General features: G+C 43.0%; 1 protein-coding gene and 2 long non-coding RNA genes across 4 annotated transcripts in view; 1 reads left to right on the top strand and 2 right to left on the bottom strand.

The window, feature by feature from the left end:
* Window positions 1-22,314, top strand: part of CDH20 (cadherin 20) — a 115,268-nt gene extending 92,954 nt beyond the window's left edge. Inside the window, exons 8-13 of one of the 2 annotated variants that reach the window (XM_040548838.1) lie at window positions 4,324-4,577; window positions 8,631-8,767; window positions 11,283-11,404; window positions 13,238-13,355; window positions 19,848-20,099; window positions 20,643-22,314. In XM_040548838.1, the coding sequence (XP_040404772.1) occupies window positions 4,324-4,577; window positions 8,631-8,767; window positions 11,283-11,404; window positions 13,238-13,355; window positions 19,848-20,099; window positions 20,643-21,142 (1,383 nt within the window). In that variant the 3' untranslated portion in view covers window positions 21,143-22,314. Of the gene's footprint in view, window positions 1-4,323; window positions 4,578-8,630; window positions 8,768-11,282; window positions 11,405-13,237; window positions 13,356-15,411; window positions 16,104-19,847; window positions 20,100-20,642 lie in introns of those variants that run through there. The other variant, XM_040548839.1, reaches the window with a different exon arrangement.
* Window positions 1,884-8,609, bottom strand: LOC121065773. Its single transcript, XR_005817306.1, has 2 exons — window positions 8,035-8,609; window positions 1,884-3,224 (listed from the first exon to the last, which is right to left on the bottom strand). It is a non-coding gene; the product is annotated as an uncharacterized LOC121065773 (long non-coding RNA).
* Window positions 11,556-16,948, bottom strand: LOC121065772. The gene is made up of 3 exons (XR_005817305.1): window positions 16,357-16,948; window positions 15,667-15,731; window positions 11,556-11,707 (listed from the first exon to the last, which is right to left on the bottom strand). It is a non-coding gene; the product is annotated as an uncharacterized LOC121065772 (long non-coding RNA).
* Window positions 22,315-26,264: the final 3,950 nt, after the last annotated feature.

The following is a 26,264-nucleotide window of genomic DNA, read 5'->3' on the forward strand; positions in this document are numbered from 1 at the left end:
CCACAAACAATAATAAAACATGCCTTAGAATTATTTATAAACCAATAAAACCCAGGCAGTTTTTTTTAATTGCTGCTTGAAGATCCATAAATGCTAATTAGGCTAGAAGAAGCTGTCTCTAAAATGGCAGCTGTGAAACTGCTAGTGCTCTGTACCGCAGGCTATGCAGAAAGAAATAGACTATTTTGCTAGACTCCCCACTATAGGATATTTATTCTACAATCTTACATAAATGCTAGAAGTTCAACTCCATTTCTAGGTTATGAAATTGTAACCATATTTCTGCCTAAATGTATCTAGTGTACTAATAAGGAAATATATTCTCCCTTTAAATAGCCTGGGACAAAATTGTGCACGAAAATGGAACAACACATGGAATAGATTTGACCCTGCAAGTCTGCATGCCCTACAGTAAAGCATTTAAGCATGTATTTATGGTCGCCTCTCTCCAACGCTCGTTTATGTGCACTGGTCACTAAAGTTAAGCATGTGCTTAAGTGCTTTGCAGGAATGAAACGGATGTTGAATGAAAAATCTACTGTAATTTTTCACTTATTGATGGGAAAAAAAGTTTCTTTGGAGTACATATGTTGATAAGCTTGACTTTTGTTATTCCAAATAACGTTTTACTAGATGTCCATTTGTATGAGGAGGAGAAGTTACAAAAGTTTGTGGCATGAGTCATACAGGATATGTACTGGCATCACACTGCTCAATCCATCTACTGTACATAAATGTTTGTAAAATACTATATATACCTGCAGCTGTCTGTAACATTATGGTTATCCATAGCCAAACATTGGAAAAGCCGTCCTTTGGATCCACTCAACAATTTAAAAAAAAATGCAATTGGTATTGTTAGAAAAGGATATCACAGTGAGCATAGAGAGAGAATTTCTAAAGCCAGAAAGAAATCTTCTTTGAAAGAAACTTTCCCTTTCGTTTTTCTAGACAGATTTCCCAAAAGAAATAACTAACGTTAATCCTGTTTTTATCCTGGACATCAAAAAGTTGGAATTCACAGTTACAGAGAAGACCACCGCTTGTTTAAGTGCACTTATCTCAGCTAACTAGTCCCACACAACGCTAAGCACCTCTTGAGGAGTTGCAGTGCCTGTAAAGCTCCCCATCCATGAGGCTGCTACTCACCGCAGCGACAGCCTCTCCCTTCTCCCTGCCTTCACTTTCATGCTGCTGCGGAGCAGAGGTGGGTTGTCCTGCCAGCATCAACCCCAGTGCCCAGGACAGAGCCCCATGCTGCCCTCCTTGCCATCCACTGCCCAGTGAACTGCTTTATCACAGTGCTAAATCACACCTGTGAATCCCTTGGTGCCTGTCTCAGCACTGGGGAACGGTGGATGAGGGCAGGGAGATGTTTCTGTGAGGTGCCTCTCCTCTCAGCTGTGACCTTCACAGGAGACGACCTGCTTGCTCTCCCCATGGGAGCATCATTGGGGAAAGGTTTGAACACACCCACAGAAGACAAATCTGATGAGGGGGCGGCTGTGTTGAGGCACTGGCACATGACAGGTTCAGAAGTTTAAGCCGCAGTTGACAGTGAAGGAGCCCAAAGCAAACTGAGCTGGTCTGAGCCCAGGAGCATCAGAAGTGTGGTGGCCTAGCACGTTCGATTTTTCGTTTTTTTCTAACTAGAGCACTTCAGGCAATTAAGTCTTTTCCTAAAGTAGTTGGATTTTATAGCTTTAAGTGTTTCTGTGATTTAACTGCTCTTTATACAACTCAGCTTTTTAGTATACGTGCAATGTTTCTCGCACACTTTTCTTCACATGAGAAATCAGGAGATGTAATGGCCTCTTTCTTAGTATATGTTTAGGAAGCTTTGCATTGCATGCTCCCATTGTTATGGACAATAACTATTGCTTGATCATGTGAATATATTTTATTGCTATTTTAACAATGCTTAAATATGCAATTGGTAGACCATAATGACTCTGTAGTAATGGTAATATATTTGTGGATCTACTTAAATCCTTGCTGACAGGTGCTATGCCTGCAGTAGTCACTGATTTACCAGGTGGAACAGAGGGCATCAGGAGTAAGTTTTAGATCCTCTGCTTGTGCCTGCTGCCACAGGTTGCACAGCACGTATTGTATGGCTGCACAGCATCTCCAGTAATACAGGGTCTTCATCTGCCCCAGCACAAGAGAAGCAGTTCCCATTCCAGTACTCACGTACTATATGCCGAGACAGTTTTACCTTTGTGATTGCCAGAACTGCAGCCTTTGGTCAGACATTCATTTGCAGGACCTTGGCACTTGTAATTTTACTGTGAAATCAATAAAATGACACTGCAGTGTTTCCACTTCTGAAGAAAGAAGCTGTTGCAGCAGTGAAGAAGAAGTGAAGCCTCCACTGAATTCAGGAGGTGTTTTGAGGCCTGTAATATATAATCCTGCCATGTCTGAGCATGTGAAACTTCTACTGATGTTGTTAAACTAATACACATCTCGTGGCTGCAGAATTGCCCAGCTGCAGTATTGTGCAAGGCAGAAAAGAGATGGGTTGGAACTGGCCAAGGAGGACTTCGCTACTTCAATAATGGTCTCTGTGCTTTTGTCTTCCAATTCCTTTGGCATCCTCCCTCTCCTCCATTTTTGTGCCCACCTCTTTGCCCCACTTTGGTGGTTGGTCTTCAAAATGAAAGAGCTGAACAGGAAAAAGCAAAGGTGTTGAATGGGAGCAACCATGGTCTTACTGGAGTCTGAGTGAGCTGAGGGTGCGTGGTAGTTCCACACAGCACTCAAATCCCTGCGTCCAAATACAGGCACACATTTTGAAAGCCATCCATGTAACAAAAATTAATATAATTTCCCACTGGACAAACCTGAGAATTGGGCAATTTCTTTCCTGGTACAAAACTTTTCTCGCTCAAGAGCTGTGCCGGTTAAAGGGATCCAGTTGTGCTGGCTTCCAGCATTAAAACTCACGGAGTGTAGAAGCAAAGGGTTGTGACCATTTAACCACAGTGGGCTTGCTCATAACTTCTAACTGCAGCCTGGAAGGTATGACTGTGTCCTCTGTAAGGTGTACGTAATCTGGTGAAAAAATGTTGTGTGCTTTGGGCTGACCCTTCCATGCTGTCATTCTGGTTGTCAGATGCTTTTAGTCATTTCTCATTAGGACTGGTAAAATTCATGCTAAATATGGAGATCTCCATTTAGGTCTGAGCAGGTTTTGGAGAGGCTCCATTTTCTTCAGGGATCTGTGAAAAGGAGAAAGGAGGAAAATGAAAGATTTATTTATTAAAAACTTCAGTGTTGGCATCAATAATTTCTATATCCATGTTCCCCAAATAAGTAGTTTTATGTAGAAAGGAAATCAAATTCATGAAAATAGTAACAGAGGAAGCTCATCTCTCTTTATCCATTATCTCAGTAAGAACAAGAGCCATTCCAGCTCCCTGTTTCAAATAATACTTGAGTATTTAATGAAAAGTGAAAGAGCTTCACCAGGAAGAAGCCAGGGGTAGCTCATAATACTTTGAAATTAAACTTTTCTCTAAGCAGGGAGGAGGTTCAAATTCTAGCACCCAGCACACCTAGAGTGGGAACTTGTGCTTAGGACATTTACTGAGGAAGTAAAAAAAAAAAAAAAAAAACACCTCTAGGAAGGATGGATTACTGATGCGAACTGGAGCAGGATCCTGCAAGAGAGGCTGGCCCTGTCCCCTACAGCCACTAGAGCCATTTAGGAGCTTGGCAGCCAGGGCTCTCTGCAGATGAGACTCAGATCTCATCAGGGAGAAAAGGGGAACCTAACTGGGACCTCCACATCATATGCAAGTGTCCCTATCAGTGCCACCAGGACCTGTTTCTGAGGAACTGGCTCTTCCTGTCTTTGCCCTCTGTTCAGGTGCTCCCAATATACCTGTTTCTGCCTGTTTTTTGTTTGTTTGTTTGTTTGTTTTAACCCCAGAGAGGAGTGAAACTGTGAATCACAACGTGGGGGTGGTATGGCCACTTTTGTTTTAATTTCACCAAGAAGAATGAAAGAATACATACATTAAACAGAGCTGCAAATATATTTCTCCTGACTTTTTCAGTTCAACTGTCAAATTAAAAATGAAAGAAAAAGATGCAGGCAGTGCCACTGCCAATACAACTGTCATTTGGTGCTTTGTCTCTATCTGCAAATATTTATCTTTGTTACCCTTATAATTAAAAATCATGGTTAAGATTTATTTTAAAAAGGGAGAATCGGCTTATATTAGAAGGCATCTTTTACTTTTGAAAATTACAAAGATATGGCCTAAATCACATGGCCAGTGTGCCTAATGCTAGATTTAATTTTTCTCTTCTTAGCCTCTAAGCTTTGAGAGCAAGAAAAGCTACACGTTGAAAGTAGAGGGTGCCAACCCCCACCTGGAAATGCGATTCCTGAACCTGGGTCCTTTCCGAGACACCACCACGGTTCACATCAGCGTGGAGGATGTGGATGAGCCTCCTGTGTTTGAGCCCAGCTTTTATTTTGTGGAGGTGCCTGAGGACGTGGAGATTGGAACCACCATACAGATCATTTCTGCCAAGGACCCAGACGTGACCAACAACTCGATCAGGTCTGTCCTCTCTTTGTGTGTACCCCCAGGAGCGTTCCCTGGTACATCCAGTTGATGAACTGGTGACAGGGCTGAGACAGGACAGGTGGGAGGGACTCTTTTTCCAACCTGTTGTAGTCATCAGTAGGTTTAATCAAACCAGATCTCATACATTGAGGGGCCTTGTTGCAATTGGCGAAGCAAAGCAGGAGCTCACCTTTCTGTTTTCTGTGGTGTGGAGGACATCTGCACCTAGCATTGCAATGAACTGGTCAGACAGGCCCTGACAGGGTACATGAAAAACAAAGCCCAGACCTTTGCCAGCACAACCTGAACACAAGACCTGACAGCACTGCTGGGAATCTGCTGTAGTACTGAGGGGAAGGTAACGAGCTTGCTTCTTCTCTCTCTCCCTTCTGTTTCAAAGCCATTTCTATGTGCAACCTGTCTTTGTCAACAGCTGAAATGCACAGCTACATTTGGAGTAGTTTGAATACATGCTGATAAATATGCATGAGCCACTGAATTATATAGTGTCTGGTCAGTTCTGTAGAGCTAGATAACCCCATAAGGAGTTAAGAAAGGTAAAAGGTGTATTTATAGCCATGGAAGCTGCATAGCTGCAACTCAGCAAGGAGTCATAGGGGCAGACTTGTGCAATTGCAGTGCTCTTTTCCATAGTGGTGGCCAAATCAGCCCAGTTTTTCAGGGAAGACCGGTTTTCTCTGAGGCCAGCTCACATACTGATTTTCATAACCTGCAGAAGCTCCAGGTGTCTGTGAGTTAATAATCCCAGCAGGTCATCTGTACCTCTCATCTGAGAAAAGCTTTGGGTGCTGAGCTGCTGTGTGCCTTAACTGGTGTTGGTCCAGCTTCTGAGCTCTCTGCGTTCAGGACAACCACTGGGAAATACCAGGGAGAGCCAAAACAGTGAGCATTTGGAGTTTTCGAAGGAAGTGAAATCTGTACAAGCAACTCTGTGGGCTTCAGCTGGGAGATCTAACCAGGCACAAAGCCTGTTTTTCTTAATGATTCTGCTTTCTGTGTTACTGCTCTTATTAATTTTTTCATCTCTGCTGTTTTAATATACCTGCCTTTTCTACCTACGTTATGAAGTTATCTTATTTCTCATGATGTCTCAAATTCTTCAATAAAACTAAAGCATCATACTGTGTGCATCGCGATTTCATTACCTTAAACTTTTTTACTGCCCACATCTTATTTTGCTGATTACTGTCTAGCTTTATCCAAATACTGCAGCACAAACAGATTTGTGCAAATCTGCTCAAAATAGTATAAAATAATTCTGTGGTGTTATCATAGGGTAGAAGTGTTCATTGTTATATTTAATGAGATTTTATCTTAGTTTTCTTCAGAGTCTCCCAGTGACTTCCCTTGATGAAGCAGTACTCTAGAAAGCACAGAATGCATTACCAAAGATATATTAAAAAAAAAAAGTTATAAATTCCAGAGATTTCTCTGTAACTCTGTTCCTTGCCACCTTCTTTCCTTCCCATCTTCCTCCCATCCCACTTTCCTTCCTTTCTTCCCTCCTTCCTCCTCCACACGTTGTACATATAAAATGACTGGGATAAAGGAAAAAGGGGGGAAAAAAAGAAAAGAAATGCTCTTTGAATACCATTTGTAATGCTAACTAAAATGCAGATGTTAAGTACCTGTTTTTACCTCTAATGTGGTCTTGCATACAAAAGAACTCTGCACAGTATCTGTCTGGCAACTTTTTGGGCTTGCTCTGGATTCACTTTGCACAGGGCAAAGCAAGATAAGAAGAACAAAATACCAGATAACACATTTTGTTACACAAGATGGAATCCATCTGAAATTTAAACTGACATCTGACCCCTCCTTTGGATGGGGTCTGGGCCATCTTCTCAATTATGGAAAAGTCAGGTGACAATTCAGGAGGGCTCATCAAACACAGGGCAACTCTTCAGTCCTCTACATTATGATTGTTTTCAAGTGATTTGGGAAGATTACCTGAAGAGTAAAGTGGCAACAAGTGTGAAGGAGCAGGTCTTATTAACAGGAGAAGGTGTATGGAGAACCCAGACAAAGACTCCACCTGTGCCTCTTGACACTGGTGATTAATACTGCACCACTAATCACAAGGCCATATTAAATTTCAGATACTCGTTGGCCTTAAACTGTCAGAGAGAAATTCTTTTTATAGCCTTCATGCAAAAATAATTATTATAGCAAAATATAGCAACATTCATACTTATTTCCTAAATAAATCCAGTGGCTCAGAAATCTCTTTATTTGAAATGCAAAGGATTGGGAGGGGAAGGGAAGCAAACCTGCTTTTCCACCCTCTTTCATTTTTCTGAAAAAAGTGGAAAAGAATGCTGTTTGTTTCACAACAGCGTAGCCTAACAGTACTTCATATCCCAATTTAATATGTCCCTATATAAAGAACGGGCTGGCACGCTCGTTCCAGTGAATGTGCTTTTGCTGAAAGGAGAAAATTCAGAACAACAAGCCCTATTCAGCATCTGTTATGACTAATGCTTTCAATTCCCATCAACTTCGAAGAAAGAACAACAACAAAAAAAGGAGAGAGAATAAGTCTGGGCTCTGTTCTAGGCTGTGGCATTTGCATAAGCGCATGGGTGGTTTTTGCCAGAGGATCTCTTACCATGCTAACATAATTAGCTGGGAAGGCGACTTGTACAAACTGCTGTTAAGAGCATTTGAAGGGTACTGAGTATTTTACACACCCTGCAAAAATGTATTTGCCACCAGTCCTGCCATCTGCTGAAAGAAAAGCTGACGGAACATGATTTGTGCAACTTGCAGATTGATATAAAACCTGAGAGTATTTATGACATATCAAACACAAGGAATACATCCATGGAGCTGAATGGCGAACATGGCACGTACAGGGCAAGTGCAACTCATTTCTGCTGGCCATTACCAGTGAAACCAGAAATCTGTTAGAGATTAGGCAGGAAAAACAGGAAGATACCAACGTACCAACTGCATCAGCCCTGGCTTAGTTTGTGGAAGAGGCTCAGGGCAGAAGCAAGGAGGAGCCCTGAGAGCTGGGCTTTCGAACTCAGGCTGCCTAACTCACCCCCAGCCATCCCCATCGTTGCAGGGTTCTATACAGTACTGCAGCCTAGTCTGCGGCTCTTCCAGCAAGAGGTGAAGGCTGCCTCCTGCATGGCAGCGCTTACGAGGGGCAGCAGCAGCAGCAGCAGCAGCAAGCCCAGCTGTGCAGCTGGGAGGCAGAGTTTAGGTGCTCAGGTTGCATGCAAGATCTACTCTCCTCTGGGAAAAGTCAGGGGCAAAGCCAGCAGGCGTCCCCTCTCAGGGACCCCCCCTTCACCACTGCCCTGCAGGCAGCCCTGGCACAGGGCACGGTGCCCCTCTGACTGAGAGCAGCAGTGACAGCTGTCAGTCAGCTGCCTGACAAAGTTTTCTGGCCAGGCAGGCTCAGTAATTATGATGAACCAACCTCACAGAGGGACCAATTTTTCTTGCTTGATAGGAGAAAGACAGACACCATCCCCCTTGCACGGACATAGCTCAGTCAGTAGGATGGCTCACGATGCAGGTGGAGTTCATTCTCCTGAAGGAAGAGAGAATGCAAAAGCACAAGGAAAGGAAAGGAACGGTTCCTCCTCATCAGCCTGAGTGCCCAGAGAAGGAGCTGGTGTAAAGTCATTTTCATACAGTCTGAATTGTGCCCAAGGAAAGGGTATAATTACTTAGCTTAGAAAAAGAACTTGCGCTCCTCATTGACACATTTTCTCTGTAAAGCAGATGTTCCTGTGCTGAGCTGTTCCTTGCTTTGAGGCTGCTTGCATTAAATCTCCCTGTCTTCCAGCTCCATCCCAGCAGTGCTCGCTGTTAAATTCCATTAGACGTGCGAACTACAAGTTTTTCATGCATCTCACTGTACCTAGATAAGTCAATGGAGCACACAGCTAGGTTGTGGAAGAATGTGGATCTGCTATATGCGACAGTATTCCCATTGCTGGGGTACTTTGGTGTACGTAACATCCAGTTTTAACAAGAGTTGCAAAATATTTTCAATCTGTACTCTTGCAGATACTCGATTGACAGGAGCAGCGATCCGGGGCGGTTCTTTTATGTCGACATTACATCAGGAGCACTGATGACTGCAAGACCTCTAGATCGGGAGGATGTTTCTTGGCACAACATCACAGTGCTGGCCATGGAGCTGAGTAAGGAGAATGCAGACTGTACATAGATTAAAGAGATATAATAGACAAAGCAGGCTGAGAGACCTGAATTCAGCAATTCAGATGTTCTTATGTATTGAGTGGGAAGCCGTATCAACTGAATTACCCTTCTGACATCAACAAGCAAATGCTGCATTTTATTTATTTTTTATGCTCCTTTTCACAGAGCGGTGGGAGGAGTAGAGGCTGGCAATTAAATGCAGAGTGCTGCTTTTTCTTGTCGTTAGTATTCTAGGGATTTATTTAAAACTCTTCATGAAATATGTTTCTGCAAGAGCTCTGTTTCTCCAGAAGGACTAGGCAGCAAAAGCAGAAGCTGCAAAGGCTGTGCAGCTGCCAGTCCTACCTGGGAGGATTGCGTGGTGCAGGGACTGGCAGGCAGCAACGATGCTTTCACTGCTAGGTTGCTGGTGGAAATCTGCTCTGGGCCAGTAGGGAGTGAGTGGCATCACCATCTGCTCTCTGCATGAATGATTTGGGGAGGGTGCTTTGTGATCCTCTTGTACGAAAACCCCAGAGCAACTGAATCTTATTAGATTTTCAGCTTTCACAGTGAGCTAAAACTCAGCTCAGGATTCATCGGTGCCAGGTATTTACCAAGCCTATGAGAACAAGGAGATGCTGATCATTATGTAGTGACACTACGAAAAATTTTGCTGAGTTTCATAAGGGAGCTAAGGATATATGAGCAAATAAAATAAAACATTCATCCAATCTTCACCTGAAATCTCTTTGTTCCACATAGTGTTTGCTCAGGATTTCAGTTCATTTGCTGAGGGGCAGCAGATTTTTAGAAGCTTGCTGCCAATAGCTGAGCTGTTCCTCATGTCTGAGAGCACTTCCTACACATCCAGGCTGTACCAGAGATATGGGTCAGTCTGAGAGGGGAAAAATTGAGAAGCTGGCCCAAAACACAGTCAACCAATGTGAAGTTAGCAGGGGGAATATTTCGCAAGAGTCAGGGTGAATCTGCCACATATTTGTAGGCTGTTCCAGCATGCAAAGCCTTCCTGTCACCGTTTTAGTAGTGAGAGGGGCTGGTGATGTGACAGGATCTCACCCCATCTGTTTCAATGCTAGTTTTATTTTCAGCCACCAATGGTCATTGCAATTCCATGTAGACCCACTTACACGCACGAGTCTGTAGAAGCAGCCCTATAGCAGCACTCCAGGGTGAGAGCAATATGAAGGCATGTCTGCCTTTGACTCATCCTCTGCCCATCCTCTGTCAGTTTTGCTCTGTACATGTACAGCACAATATTTTAATTTAGTAAATAGTTTCGAAAATGCCATAGTTGTGGGCTCCTGAATAAAGCTTCTAGTTTCAGAAGTTAGATGAATATTACTGAGTGTGAATGCAGACATTCATACGCCACAATGACAGGTGTGTTAGTAAGATATGTATGGATATGTGGGAAGCTGAAGGACTAAATTATAAATCAGGGAGAAACAATATAGTTTAAGAATATTATCTCAATAAAATGTGACACACTTTATGGATTCAGTACACTGAACTTTTAAGAAAATTCCCGAGTGTAAGAAAATTCTCTATTGTTTATACGAACACATCATTTCATGCTATAAAGTGAGATATATTTGGAAATAAATGCATGAGGCTGGATAGCTAAGACAAGCTTAACTTTTAAGAATTTTCTGGATTTTTGCTCCTTATCTCCTAATCATGAATTTATTTTTATTTTTATTTTTTTAATCTCTTCTTAGAGTTTCATTTTATCTTTTAATAAGGGAAAACGTTGTTCTGGGAGGAAAAAAAAAAAACAGTAAAAAAACATGTTCTTTGGCTACTGAGTTTGGAAACTGTGAAGATATGTGAAATGATGTCTGGATGTACTGGGCAAGAGAGCTAATGAACCAGTGGGACAGAAATATCACAAATGATATCATGCAGAATGTAAAATTTTCATTGTGATTTTAAGCTTCATTGAAAGCTTTTCTGTACAATTTCATGTGTTATTGCATTTTAACCCCCTGTACAAAGTATCAAAAACTTGACACAATATTTTTATGTTCGGGAATATAGGTTCTGAGCAAAAATGAAATGCAGAATTACCATTTCCAACAAGCTCTAAATAACAAGACTATCCCCTAAAAATAGCCTCAACATAACTCATGCCGCCAGTACCAAGGCTCAACAAACAGTATTTCCCAGTCAAAGCTGTAACTATGGGGCAGTGTCTAAAACTTTTGTTATAGAAATAGTCCCATTAGATTGGACCAGGTTGAAGGTCCTTTTGCATCCAAAGGAATTTGTTTGAAAATGATGTGACCAGATGGGAAGCCAGGATAGATGAAGCAGCATTTGCAACATCACTCTGAGTCACATAACCTGCAAGCAAACTCAGTTCCTTATAGAAAAAATTAATTTAACACAAATCAGTAGCAAAACACACTGCTTTACCTCTTCAGCAGAGTAGGGAGACATCTTTTTTTCCTTGTCACACGTTGCCTTTCTTTACGTTCTCCCATCTCCTTCCAGACAATCCCTCGCAGGTGGGCAGTGTCTCTGTGACAGTGAAAGTCCTGGACGTGAACGACAACGCGCCGGAGTTTGCAAAGTTCTACGAATCTTTTGTTTGCGAAAATGCCAAAGCAGGACAGGTGAGAAATGCTGGAAATGATGGGGACTGGCAGGGGGCAAGGTTGTCCCGCATGGAGAAAGCACAACAAACAGACTAGGCATGGAAAACAGGGCTCAGCTAACCAAATGGTGCACCTGAGCTCTCTTCAGCAGTTACCTGTGCTGCTGTCCAAGGGCAAGCGCATTACACCAGTATTAGCATCATATAGTAGAGCACCATTTTTTCTCCTTCAGTAGTTTCCAAACTCACTCCACCATACGCTTCACTGCTGAAATAAAGCCTTCCTTTGGGCAGGTGCCAGCAGGCAAACAGATGGTGTGTCCTGTAGCAGCAACAAATAGAGGACAAGTGTTATAAGAAATGCCACAGAGTCAGCCCGGCCCGTGTGTGAGTGACAAGTCTTACTTTTAAAAGACCCTATTTATAAGAGCCTTAAGCACCCTGACTTATGGGAGCTGCACATAATATACTACATCAGCTTCAAAGGGGTGACAAACTGAATCTGTTCTGCTGTGAACTGGAGATTACGGAGAATCATAGATAACACAGGACTTCCAGCTCCACACACTGTAAACCCGTACCTTCAAGCAAACTGTGACGCCTCTTTGCTCCTACCCCTTCTAAAACCCCATCAAAGCCCTCAAACAAGGTCTGCCTGTATCACACATGGACAGGAGCTCTCCCTCGCTGATGGTGGTACAATTTCTACTGCTTATAGCTTGTGTGGATGCAACCTGGTGCTTCACCACCCAGGGTTCACAGTGGGGACCTGTATCTCCTAATTCACATCTGATAAACATAGTTTAAGTGCACAGATGCACAACTGATGATTTACGAAGAGAAAAATTATACTAGCAATATCACTGCTCATTCAGTGGAGCTCCTCCCAGCTTGCTGTGAAGCAGAATAAAATAGTTATTCACTGCTAGGACAGCTGTCCTACTAAAAATCTTACACAGGATAATTTCATTCTACTAACTTAAAGATGCCCTTAATAATACAGGGAATAGAAATTATTGCCCAGCCTTTTTCCTTGTTTTGAAAGCACACTAAGTGGGACTTCTGCCTCATTTCAAAAAGTTCTGAAATTGGTTCTAATGTGCTAAATAAGACTTTACGTGTCTGTCATTTGTCCCTGAATCCAAAAATAGCTTGGAATGCAAAAATCCAGGTGAAGACCTATTCTTTGTTTGAAAAGATTTTAGAATTTTTACTGACAGAGCTACAGCTCACTGTGCTTCAATTTGTTGTACCTACTTCACCAAGCCTCCATAAGTGAGGTGACAAAACTCTTTCTGGATTTTGTATTGTCTTGGTTTCTTTCCTTAGTGTTACTTGTTGCACATGCAAAGCATCTGCATAGTTGCATTTTCTTTGTTTTACACTGACTTCTTGGGAAGAGCTTAATTGATTTAAAATTGAGAGTGATAAAAAATCAACCTCAAGTCTTTTTTTACCTGCAAAATGAAGCTGAAAATAAGCATGGGCTTTCTTACAAGCTCCTTAATACATGATGTATTTTCTGAACACCCTGGAGCCTCAAAAGAAGAGAAAAATGTGTAACAGAAGATAGGGACACAAGGGAGAAAAGTGTCTGTTATTTGAATAAAACTGACTATCTCCTCCTTTGTTTTAAAGTGACTTGCATGATCATAGCAAAATAAAATGAAGCCTGTGAGGTTTTGAGTCTCCTCTTGATTCATCTGCTGTACCTCTGCAAGAAAGTTTTATTCAAATGCTCCAAGTTGCTTATATTTACATATATAATATATATATTAACTTATTTGCTTGTTTAGATGATTACATACATTTTGCTTCTCACCTACTTCTGCTTTGTTCTCGTATTCTGTAGCTGATCCAGACAGTGAGTGCCATCGACCGGGATGACCCACAGGATGGTCAGCACTTCTACTACAGCCTGGCTCCGGAAGCAGCCAACAACCCCAACTTTACTCTGAGGGACAATCAAGGTAATCAGAGTGGACATGGGCAGTTAGCTACTCTAATTTCTAACGTCTGAGTTGGACTTGAGAGGCTGTGACTTACAGTGTTTGATAAGACTGCCATTTCAAATAATACCAAGTGACACCTGCTCCTTAAAGGCAGAGATAAAATGACATATTACTTAATATACTTGAAGGTTATATGATATTTCCTTCTCTATAAATATTCTATAGCAATAGGCCCATTTTTCTTCTTCAAGGAAATGTGCCAGTGTTTTGTGCAAATTCAGATCTTGTGGTCAGGCTGCAGGCATCTCAGATTACCGGAGTGGAAATTGCATTCATTCAAAAGGAGATGCTTAAAGGTAGGCTAGAAACTGGAACAGGGAGACAAATCTGAAGGAAATTACATTGCTCTTTTTTGTACTCTTCATGTTTTCTTCCAGGCACTGAAAGGGAAGGTTCTCGTATTGTTCCAATCTTTTTCCCCAAGCACTTTTTTTCCTCCTCTTTGCACATCCTCATTGAGTGCCTAGGAAAGAGAGGGAGGTAGGGAGGAGATGCAGAGCCTTGAGGGGTGACTTGGAATACAGCTAAACATCAATGTGAGATGGGTTAAGCAGAAACTGAAATACCAGTGAGGAGGACTCATGGCAAAACACTGGCATTTGCATATCCACACCAGTGGAATTTGCTTCTTCTGGGGAAGTTTTTGTTGCTTTGGAGCCTGCAGGAAAAGCCTGCTGTGAGCATGCCTTCATATCACTGTTGCTGATACAGGACCTCCATGGGCAAACAACGGTGCCAAGCAACAAATACTGGTCCACACCAGCCTTCAGTGGGGAAGAAGGATGGCCTTGATTGAACTGGTGCACTGAAAGTCGGTATGAAGGGGCTGGATATCAGTAGGAGTTTAGTATTCAATGCACCACTAATCAGCAAGCAATTCTGTTATAAATGGGGAGAAAGGCACCTGCAGCATCCATGACCAGTCCCAGGCAGAGTGCTGATCCTACTCCCACATAAGCACACATGCTTACTTGTCACACTTATTTCCATAAGCCCCCATCTGTGCCTCTGCAGGCATATGAAAGAGCAACATATAGGCCAATAAACAAGCCCCTGCCTTCACTAACTAAACACATCTTAAAAGATGCTGCTTGCAGAGCCCTGGAGCCCTCCTCCACAGCATACTAATGATTTTTCATCCCAAAAGCATTTTTTTCTGTAGGGTCCCTGAAGTCTCCCCACACCGCTTCTTGCATGTTTATCCTTCACTCTCTCATTGTACCTCTCTCTCCTTTATTTTTGAACATATATTGCCAAAATAAATAAGCAAATAAAACACAACCACTGCTAAAACATTTGGCAAACTAGGCTCATTTCATCCTGTTCATGTTCATGTTCATCATTGTTCTAAAAAAGGAAACTCGCAAAATTCCCAGCATCAGATGCACTTTTTCTGTCTAAGGCCATACTTGCTGTAATTTATAGTGACAGCAGTGACTGAATGGCTGTGCCTCCCACTTTCTGTAAAATACCAGTTTTCCAGAAATATATATCACAAGAAGCTTAGGGTATTGTTGGTTACAAATCTGAAATAAAAATGTGAAGTATCAAATCACTGACTATTTGACTATACATATTAAGGGTTAATTTACTGCCTCAGAAATTTGGAGTGCAGTAGTCATTTCAGTAACAATAAATTATATTTCTATTTTCATCTAGGGACCCCTAAGTAGTATATAAATTATATGACTTATTCACAGGGGTTTAGATATACTGCATGTCACAGGGTGGCAAGACAAGGAACAGAACCCACCTTGCTCCTCACAGCCTGTGCATCTAACCATGAGACAGCAATACTTCCCAGGCTGTGGGAAGACACTATGCAGATTAGCAATCATGCTGGTTACTTGGTCATCCCATACAGTGGTAAGAAAAACTGCAAGACATGCAGCCTTCCTGGTAACAATTAAAACCATGATTTATACCAAGCAACAGATAGATCACGGTTTGCATTCTGATGAGCTGTTTTGCATATTTCTTTGGCCCTTGTCATTATAGTCTCTAAGAACTACTTTAGGCTATTCATTCTCCCCATATCTCTGGCAGACAGAGAAATCCTATTGTCTCCACTTCGTAGACGGGGATCTGAGGTAAGGAGAAATTAATCTACTTACATGCTTGGTTCACTTTGAGTTCACTAAAATCAGAGGGCAATAGACATGTAAGGATCTGCAAAGATCTGGGCCTGAATGACTTCTCAAGGACATACAGGGCATACGTGATCAAGCAGGGAATTGAGCTGGGGTCTCCTGTCCCTTTGGTTACTGACCGAGGGCATCAGCGATCCATCTTCGTCCTGCTTGTAGCTCCAGGTAAGATTATGCTGGGAAGCAACTGGCAAAAGAGACTTGCTGTAAGAATGGGATGAGCCACAAAATAGGCTTACCGCATTTCCAGATTAAACTCTGAGCTGATCTCCTGTTGACCCTTACCTGCTCTCCTCCATTTTTGGGTAACAGGCATTAATGAAGGTAGTAGCCATTTTGATGGGTGCAGGCATCAGTGTTGTACCACCATCACGACTGTCAATGGAAGCCTCTAGAAGTCTTCCCCGTTGCATTTAAATTTTCCTAGGAAAATTGTTAGCTATTTCTTCCTTCCCTACCCTTCTTCTTCACACCCTTTCAGGGAGACCCTGAGGTCTACCTCGCACTTTGGCATGACAGAGCACAAAAGCAATGAGCTGAAAATCCCTCAGAAAAAAAGGTGATCCCTTCTGAAAACAGTCATGTCTGCATTACCTGCTTCCTTGTACTCTTTCTCCCACCCCTGGTGAAATATTTTGTCGTATTATCAATAACCATTCATAATTATTGAAATTAGTTGTAAAACCAAACAACTTTTAGGCTAACCGTCCTCTGTCACTGTACAGATTCATGCAGAGATTAGAAAAAAGCCTTTCTTGTGAGAAGAGCTTAGCTCCGATCTTGGTGTTTGGACCTACACAGTGATTACTTACCCTTGACCTCTCCAGGGAGGTAAATCAGTTCCATTGGGGCAGCAAATGGCAAGAAGGAGATGCTCCAAGGCTTGCTGTCACAAGCACACCAACTTGCATGCCTGGAAGAAGTATGGTTTTCATGCTCAAGGTGATCTCAGGGGCATGGGGACCCACCACACTGTGCTCTTCATTGTCTCTGCTCAGCGCTGTAGCTATGTGCTACCATCCAGCCCTCTGCGAGACAAAGACGCTGTAACTGGAAGCTGTGATGCAAAAATACTGTGCATTCTTATCGTGCTTTATTTTAATATAATGAGGCTTTCATGTCCTCACAAGCCCTATTTTGCTGATGGCTGGGGCTTAACAGATATCAAAGTTGGAAGAAAATTGCGTATTCCAGTTTCTACTGTGCTGCATCCCATTCCAGCATGTCCTTTGCACTGCAGCAGCACATCAAATCACATTGGCTTTTGATGAGTCACACAACAAGCTTTGGCACCAACACACTGCAGTTGTGGAGTAACAGGTAGAGTGATTCCTTAGGGATGATTTGGATGCCTGCCTAGTACAAAGCAAAACAAAGCAAAAAGGATGAAACATTATGCTGAAAGTCACCAAGGGAATTACATAGCCAAGAATATTTAAGACCTAGATGATACGGTCAACACATCACTGCAAAAATATGTATATGTATATAACACACATACACATACATATTACATATATCTCCTTCAATATTTGATTATGGAAACTTGTTTCTCAGCCTGAAAAAAAAAAAAAAGAGAGAATTATGCTTAAAAACATTTGAGTTCGCTCACTAACCGGTTTTGCACAGCTTCAGTCACATTCACTGCCTGTGATTTTTTCTACAGGCAAAGTACGACGAGCTCAGAATAATGAAGTCTTTTTCCTTCACAAAGAGCAATTTCACATAAAATGAAAGTTTGCTGTCACCTGAATGGAATTTGTGACTTCTATTGTAAGCCAGTTTAAAGAAAGTGAGTCTTTCACCCAGGAAAGAGAAATGCAACCAAACTACGACACTGTTAAGATGATTCAGACATTTCCACTGACGCAGCATAAATCCAGACACTTTGCCATTTTCTGCCCTTTGGGCTGCTTTTCCTCATGCTAAATCAGACCCCATGATGAAAAGATGTGTTTTTAATACTGGGAAGCATTTACTAGAGGGCACATAAACAGCCTGAGGGTGAGAAACCACGTGTGTGCCCCAGGAGGGAGGAGAGGGAGGCTTGCAGGAGGGGAACACACACCACTTGCCCATGAGCCTTGGCAGCCACAGGGTACTGATCGCCACTGCATCTTGGCACACATCAGTGGAAATGTGTCTGTCTACGTCTGTGCATACTAGCTGCACATGTTCAGAGCTGCACAGTGTATTAAAAAGTGGTGAAATCAGCAAACGCTGACTCATTACCAGTTTTAAGCAACTTTGGGGATTTCAGCCTGCATCTGGTGCTACTTGGTGGTTCTTCTCAAAGCCCCAGCTCTTGGGATTACGTGATTTAATGAGACAATACAATTTCATTACATATTCACAAAGAGACACACGCACTCTTCAGTATTTTACGCTTTCAGAGTGAAAGCTTGAAATGTCATCAAAGTGTAAGAAATAAAAGATCCTAAGATTGCTTTTAAAAACATGTCACAATTCAAACTAATCTGATGAACCATGGAGCCTGATTCTCAGTACTTATGTGGGCCACTGCTGCCTCATGCCATAAGATTTGCAGCACGAAATATGGAACTTGCAGCATAGTTAAAATCCAGCAGGGAAGTCTAGAGAATCTAGCTTGAGTTTGCATATATTCCATAGCTGGCTGTATGTAACACTGCTGATAGCGCTCCTAAAAGCCATCAGATAATTTCTGATGTTCAGACAACAGCAGATAATACAGCTGATTTACCTGCAAGTCAGTCAGTCTCTGCACTGAGGAAAATCACCACAGATTTAAATTTCGGTGGTGAATTGACAGGGAAATAATAAGGAAATGGAACTTGTTGAATTTGGGGCTTTTTCACAGTCTACTTGTGATCAGAAAGTTTCTTGCCAATCCAGCCAGGAACAGCTGGTTGGCGTCCTGCGTTTCCAAGCATAGCAAACATACATCAGTAACAACCTGAAAGTGAATGGCCACACTGCAGCTACTTTTGAACCAAGGGAACAGGAAACAAACTAAGTAGTAAAAGAAAGTGCACAAGACTCAACTCCTCAAAATCCCCCAGCATCACCACACAGGGTCGGGGGCTGTAGGTCTGCCAAAAGAGGAAGAGGTTACCTTTGTTCCCCATCTATCTTAGCTGGCCCAAGATTTGCAAACATGTTTGTAAAGGGCCAATTTTCCTGCAGCTTCCTTTACATACCCTGGTGGCCCAGATCACATTGGAGACATTCAGCCTTGCACTTTCCAAAAGTCTCTGAGGCCACAAAACTTGAAAGTCAGCACAGGCAAAATCATCACAGACCTCCAAAGGGTTTGCTGTGGTATTTCTGAGATAAGACTTGAGAAGGACAAATTCCTGGATCCAATTTCTTTCTAGTTAGGAAACTTGGTGCACAGCTTGAGGAATCTGAGGGAGGGAATATAGAAAGAAATTCAAAAGCCACCGGGAGATGTTGACTTTTAAAGAAAAAAAAAAAAAAACATGATGAATATGGAGGAAAAGCCCTAGAAGTAGGAATTACCCTTGAAATGAAAATTAAAAGCAATTTGCAGTTTGGTCATTCTCTTGCTCTTTTGTTTCCACAGCATCATTTTGATTCATTTTGTTTCAAGTTCTTATAGAAGACAGGTGGTAGCCACACTAAATGAAGCAGAATGGTCAATCAAAACAGAGCAATTCTGGCAATGACAACAAAGTAGTCTGACTTTTCGATGGCAAAAGTGTCAATGAAATTCCTTGTATTTCATTGAAAAAATGTTTAGTTGCAAAATTTTCAACTCACTGCTCTTTCGAATAGCAAGCTGGTTTCTTTTTTCCTTTGTCTTCTTATTGCCTCAAGCAGATGGCCATGCCATGTATCAAAAAACATAAAGACAACCTTAACATGTCCGCAAGGGTTATACACCAGTATCCCCAAAATGCTGGCAGCTCTTAAGAGCAATGTCTAGAAAAGCTGCTGAGCAAGAACAAACAGGGACAACAAGTTGCCCTCAACTGTTCATTTCTGTTCGGCCTTTTGAAAGCTCTTCTAGCTAAACCTGAAGGCTGTGACTTTGCTTTGGGCACTTTATGTCAGAAAGGTTAAAAACACCTCGTAAGGTGTGTATGCCTTGGAGGTTTCAAGCTATGGCCTGAGAAGATATTGGAATAAGGGATGCAGTGGCAAAATGCTGATTAGTGACAAACTGATTAAAAACAATAAAAAAAAAGGAGGGAAAACAAGTGGATGTGGGCCTAGTGGTGATTTTTTTTAACCTTCCTTTTCTGCTGAACGTACTTGCTCTGTGTATAAGTTCTCCTCTCCGTTTGTTGTCCACCCCTAGACAATACGGCGTGGATTTTGACAAGGCGCTCTGGCTTCAGACAGCATGAGCAGAACACCTTTTACCTCCCCATCCTGATCAGCGACAATGGCCGCCCTGTGCTGAGCAGCACGGGCACGCTGACCGTGCATGTGTGCAGCTGCGACGATGACGGCATGGTGATGTCCTGCAACGCTGAGGCCTACGTCCTTCCCGTCAGCCTGAGCAGAGGGGCACTCATTGCAATCCTCGCCTGCATCTTTGTCCTGCTAGGTAAAGCCTTGGCTGCTTCCTGGGTGGGGACAAGCTCTTCTGTTCGAGCCAGGGGGTGCTTATTCAGCAAAGGTGAAGGATACAAACGCACACACACACACGCATGTATGTATATAAATTACTTGTAGACACGCACATTCATAAAGGGCCAAGTCAAGGAACAGATGATATAGTCAGCTACATATGACTTCAGACTCTGGGGTGTAGAGATAGGGGAAAAATATGGCCTGCAAGTATTTCTGGCAGATCCCCAGTGTGCCAGGCCGTCTGGTACGGCCCTGCTTTCTAGGAAGGGGTGTGTCACAAGGAAGTACTGAAAGCTGGACATCTTGCCTTTGTTCTCCACAAATGTATTTCATCCTTTCCTTGTCCAGACCTTCTACTTCCCCTGTTAGCTGCTGGTGTAAAAAGCACTTTGGTTCCCTTGTTTGGGCTCTTGGTTCATGAGGTATTACTTCAACACACACACATTCAACGCACATTAAAGCCCCTGCAAGATCTGCCGTCTTACTGATGGCCCTATGTCTTGGTTGCCTCCTGCAGTGCTGGTGCTCCTCATCCTCTCCATGCGGCGCCAGCGGAAGCAGCCATACATCATTGACGAGGAGGAGAACATCCATGAGAACATCGTCAGGTATGATGATGAAGGCGGTGGGGAGGAGGACACGGAGGCCTTCGATATCGCTGCCATGTGGAACCCACGGGAAGCCCAGCTTGTGTTAAAAAACAGGCAGGACATGCTCCCTGAAATAGAGAGCCTCTCCAGATACGTGCCTCAGGCGTGCGTCATGGACAACAACGTCCATAACTATGTGCTCGCCAAGCTGTATGAGGCTGACATGGACCTCTGGGCTCCTCCCTTCGACTCCCTCCAGACGTACATGTTTGAAGGGAATGGTTCAGTGGCAGAGTCACTCAGCTCCCTACAGTCGGTGACAACAGACTCAGACCAGAGCTACGACTACCTGACGGACTGGGGGCCACGCTTCAAAAAGCTGGCCGAGATGTACGGTGCCACGGACAGCAGCGGGGCTCTGTGGTAATGGGCAAGGAATTGCAGAGGGGTTTCTATGCGAAACGGTGTCCGATTAGGTCCATTCTCATCAGATGCTTCCATGGACATGGGTGAGGCCTCCTAAAATAGCAATACGGTGCTTGAATGAGAATGGGAAGAAGGGTGTGAATGAAGGTCTCTCTGGATCAGCTTTACTCAGTTAAATTAAGTCATGTTTTGAAACAATGAGAAGCAGAAGGAAGAAAGTTTTTCCTGCTTTTTTACAGAAAAATTGGAAAGCTCCACTCCTAGAATATAATGACATTACTTTCCTTCTCTCTCCCCTTTCCCTCTCCTATATATGGCAGCTTACTGAGCTCTATACATATGGGTTCAAAGACCTGTAAACTCTAATTGTAATCTCCAGCTCACTGAGAAATTATCAGCACAGAAAAGAAAATAACCCCACTGGTTATTTTTCCCCCCATCAAAAAGGAGGGGAAATAAAGAAGGAGGAGGGAAAAAAAAAAAGGAAAAAAAAAAAAAGAAATGCTTGCTAACAAGAGAAAAAAATTCACAGAGCAGAAAATTGAAACTGGGATCTCAGAGGTCTCTCTGTAAACTAAACCTCCTCTCTCTGTTGCTATCAGAGTCCTTTCTTTAAACCTTTAGAACAAGGCTGAGATTTTTTTTCCACCTGGCTGAGAGGGCTGGGGAAGAGGCTTTGAATTTCTGCTCTAGTTTAATGGCTGATCTATGAGTCATTGACGTTAATACTAATCCATCTCCTATCAAGTTTGTGTAAATTTATTCTCCTCTTGACTCTTTAAAACCATTACACTGCTAAACTGCTCAGAACAAAACCAGAAAATCTGCCTCTTTTGCACTGTAGATGTCTCTTCCACGTGCCAAATGTGAAGATTAGATTCTACCAATGAAAGCCAAATAAATTAAAAAAAAAGAAAAAAGTAAAAAAAAGATAAAGCTATATTTGGTAACTACATGGGTTAGATGGGCTTTCCTAATCTGTGTGAGGTCAATCCAAGGGATGTTTACATACTGTAGATAACCTACTTGAACAAATGCAGTATTATAGACCAATAAATGGATGTAAGAAAATTACATGTATAAGTTTTGTATATTTGTTAATTTTGGTAATAAATATGATGTACTGCATACAGTACGGGACCTTAGCACCTCTTTTAATAAAAGTTAAACAGAAGGGAAAGTCTGATGGCAATTTATTGACTACTTTGCACACAGCAGTTAATGCTTATCTGTGGCTTGTCACATGCCTCAGGCATCAAGAAGAAATGGCTCATCAGCATTGTGTCAAGGAGACAAGCCTTCAGTTTGCAGGTCTGAGCAGATTGCCTGCTTCTTTTATTGATGTTCACTTGGATGCTGCCTTTAGCAGTGAGTCGGCTCATGTGTAGCCCATCAGAGTAGTTACATTTCTGATCCATATGAGTCAAAAGAAAGTCTTGGCTGATTTTTTTGGAATGTTAGAGCTGGGGCATTGAGACGCTTGGATGCCAGTTACATAGCTCTGACAGAAGCTCATGCCTTCAGAAATATAATGGACTATAACGTGCAATATTCATTGATGGTCAGTTTTACTCTGCAACCAAAGTTTTGAGCCTAGATCTTATCTTGTTTGCCTGTGTAAACAGGAGAAACGGGGAAATTAACTAACACAAGTTCCATGAAATGTGGCAAAAGACTTCTGGAAGCAGGACAGTCTGCAATGATGTGTCTTTCTAGCTAAGAACTCTCTCCATCTCAAATTACCCAGGAAATACATGTGCAGACATAATCACCCAGTTACCATAGGCATATTGTGCTCAGTTTCTGTTGCAGACATGCACAAAACACTGCTGCCTCCACTTTGCCGAATCTTAGACTGCACCAATTTAAGACAGCAGCATCAAACAACAGGGTAAAAAAGTGGCTATTCAACCTACCATGATGAAACTCTCTGCTTTTGTAAGTGTAATATGCCATGGGTTCTGCTTACCCCTGGAACTGGAGCTTTACACCTCTGGGGAAAGAGCAAGGAAATATACCTGATAATGATTCTTTTACTCATGCTGTAGCACTTACCCTCACATATTGTGTTGATTTTATAACACTAGACAAAGAACTGTAACCACCATGATCAAGGAAGTGAGGTGCAGCATGTAAAACTGGTGTTGAGAGACTTCTGAGAGCTTGCTCACCCCCTGATTCAACAGGAATCACAGAATGTAGGGCAGGAAGAAAGACAGAGAGCACATCTATCTCACCACTTCCCTGTCTGAATTAATAATCAATTTTATGTACTTTAAGCAGATGCCTGATTATTCTGAAAACCTCCAACTGCTAAGGCTACATAGCCTTCTGGGCAAACTTCCACAACATCAATATGTTCAGTGTTGAAAGCCTTCCCTGGGGAGCACAAGCAAAGCATCCCTTGCTGCCATACAAGCCCACAATGCACTCAGATAACTGTGTTCCTCTGCAGAGCTACAGTTCAGTATTTACAGACCATTTCCATCTTTTGCTTTAGCCACAATCTATAGTAACAAAAAGCTTCCAGATAATTCCTCACGTCCTGAGACCAGTTTGCTTCACCTCTACCATTGCAGGTAGAGTGGGAGGAAGGGAAGTAGAAATGCAGTCCAGAATCACGTTGCCTTCAACTTGAAGGCACCTACTGCATTTACTGAGGCTCTTCCCAGGAAAAGGTGTTCCAAGGTCTGCTTTTACTCCAGAGAAGCCCCCAGCAGTGGCTTCTGCTAGAGAGGCTGTACAGTGGCTGAGACCAACCTCCCAGGTTGTGTGTCACACAGCAGGCAAGGACCAGTGGCACTTTTGTCAGGTGTTTGCACTCACACCTTCAGGAACCCTCCAAGGAGAATCCTCCACTTTCCTAAGCCGCGCGCTGCAGTTGGCTTCTCTGATTACCCCCTTGTTTTGCCTAAACTCGTGAGCCCAGTCAATACTTGGACAGCTTGATGCTGTGACACTTACCAGCTGGTGTTTAGTAGATGGTTGGCAGCCTGGATTTTTCCCATTCTGTGGAACAGGTGACAGTGTTTTTGCAGACTGTGAAATCTCTATGCAAACAATCAACACTTGCATCTATCACCCTCCCACAAACAAAACTGAAGGTCTCTCTGCATTTACAGATGAGATGTAAAAACGATCCATTTGCTGACACATCAGGGCCCAAAGTAGAATAAGGGAGAAGAATGAGCCCAAAGGAGATGTACGGTGCCACATGCTGGCAATGAAACAAATATGCTGATCACACAGGTCCTCAGTCTCCTACCCTGGGGCTCCTCAAGGCTGGGCCTGGCAGTGTGCTCGGACATTTGCAGCACTACACAAAGCCTGCTTGTGGTGGTTTACAACCAGAAGCTCAGCTTGCCACAGGTCTGGGCTTTGCCACACCAGGAGACACCTCCAAGTGACAGCCACAGTCCTATGTGTAACCTAAATGGTTCAGAGGAAAAAAGTAGCAGAAAGTGTAAGTCGTTTCACTAATTCCAGACCCCTAAAGTTGAGCATGTGGCCTAAACAACCCATCTGAGCTCTCTAACTAACAGAGCGAGACAAAGAATGACTCATGCCCCTACCACGGCCATCCATATGATGCAATGGCCCTCTGCAAGTGCTTTTCTCTCAGTTAATGGCCTAACCTCTGAGGGTTTATCCACGCAGTTCAGAGTCTGGCCCTAGGCATGACATTTGGAAGCCCTCTACTCTACCTTTGGCTTTATGAGCAACCATGGGCAAGCACTACGGGCTCTGATGATTTCCTTTTCCCTTCCTACCATCCATCTCTGTCTCGTCTAGGAAGGCTGCGTGACCTGTCATCTCTCATACTGCATGGGTTATCACACCCAGGCTCTGAATAGCAGCTTTCTTTAAGCTGTCTGTCAAGAGCCCAGATCTTTTCAGAGCAAAATGCAGAACTCAAGAATGCATAAAAAGAGTTAACATCATTCTTTATGGCATAAATTTTCTTGCAACACTGAGCTTCATTTGCTGCTGAATTGACCATTATTCCAGCTTTATTAGGTCCCTCTTGATTTTGTCTTTTCTTCTCCAGCTTTTATTGCTCTTAATCATTTTATGCCACCTTCACATTTGCTGCCTAACTACAGAGCCCCTTTTAGACCATTCATTAAAATCAATAGTAACATGGATCCTTGGGGACCCAAATGTAATATTTTGGTCACCTTGAAATACGATTTACCAGGCAAAACCCTGGTTCATCTCTCACGTAGAGCAAACCAGAACCTGCTTCATTGCCTGCTGCCTCACTGCAGCTCCCAGGAACCATCAAACCAAGGGGGACAGATGGATCGCAGAGGTCTGTCCTGCATATGCACCACATTTTACCTGTGATGGCCATTAGTAAGAGAAATGAGGCATGTGAAAGAGAGACAAATGGTGCCTGACAGACTCTAGAAAAGTTCTGACCTGGACAAATTCAAAGTTGAGGAGGTTCAATTGGATCTGACTTTGTGCTGCCCGGGCCTTATTATTGCCGTGCTGTCAGGCTTGACCACTGTGGTTTCTGCTGGCTCAGCTGTTAGTCAGACCAAACCCGGGAGAGGCTGCTGCTCCCTAGGAGAGAAGGCAAGGAGCAACAGGTGAGAATGGCATGTGGGGATATTTGTACTGTTGTAAAATAAGTGTGTTGCAGCTCTCTCCCTCCTCCTGCCTGTCAGGGTGGGAGACAACTCACTGCGTACTGCTCAAGAAATAGCCCTTTGTGTATTTTCTTCACATGCAGCTGGTATAAACATGGAGTGGGCCCGTCCAAGCCATCCTAATTTGTGCCTGCTGACACCTGCAGCACACAGAAGAGGAGGAGGTGGCTTTCTCCCTGTGGCACCCTGTCTCTCGCAGTGCCATGCATACAGCATCAGAGTGCTCCAAGATAGCCGCCGCTACACAGCTGCATCACCTAAGGGATTAGTTCTCCTGCACAGACGTCAGTGATTTGAATGTCATTTGGACTGCGATGCAGACACAATCTGTACCAGTGCATCCACTGTAAACAGATGGAGAAATATCAGCAGGGACAGCAATGAAGCTCAGGTGGAGTGAGAGCTACGATCCAAGGAGAGCAATAAGGGCTGGGGAGTCCTACTGCCAAACTAAGGACTTAGGGACAG

Source organism: Cygnus olor, chromosome 2 (genome assembly GCF_009769625.2).
Source record: "Cygnus olor isolate bCygOlo1 chromosome 2, bCygOlo1.pri.v2, whole genome shotgun sequence".
NCBI lineage: Eukaryota > Metazoa > Chordata > Aves > Anseriformes > Anatidae > Cygnus > Cygnus olor.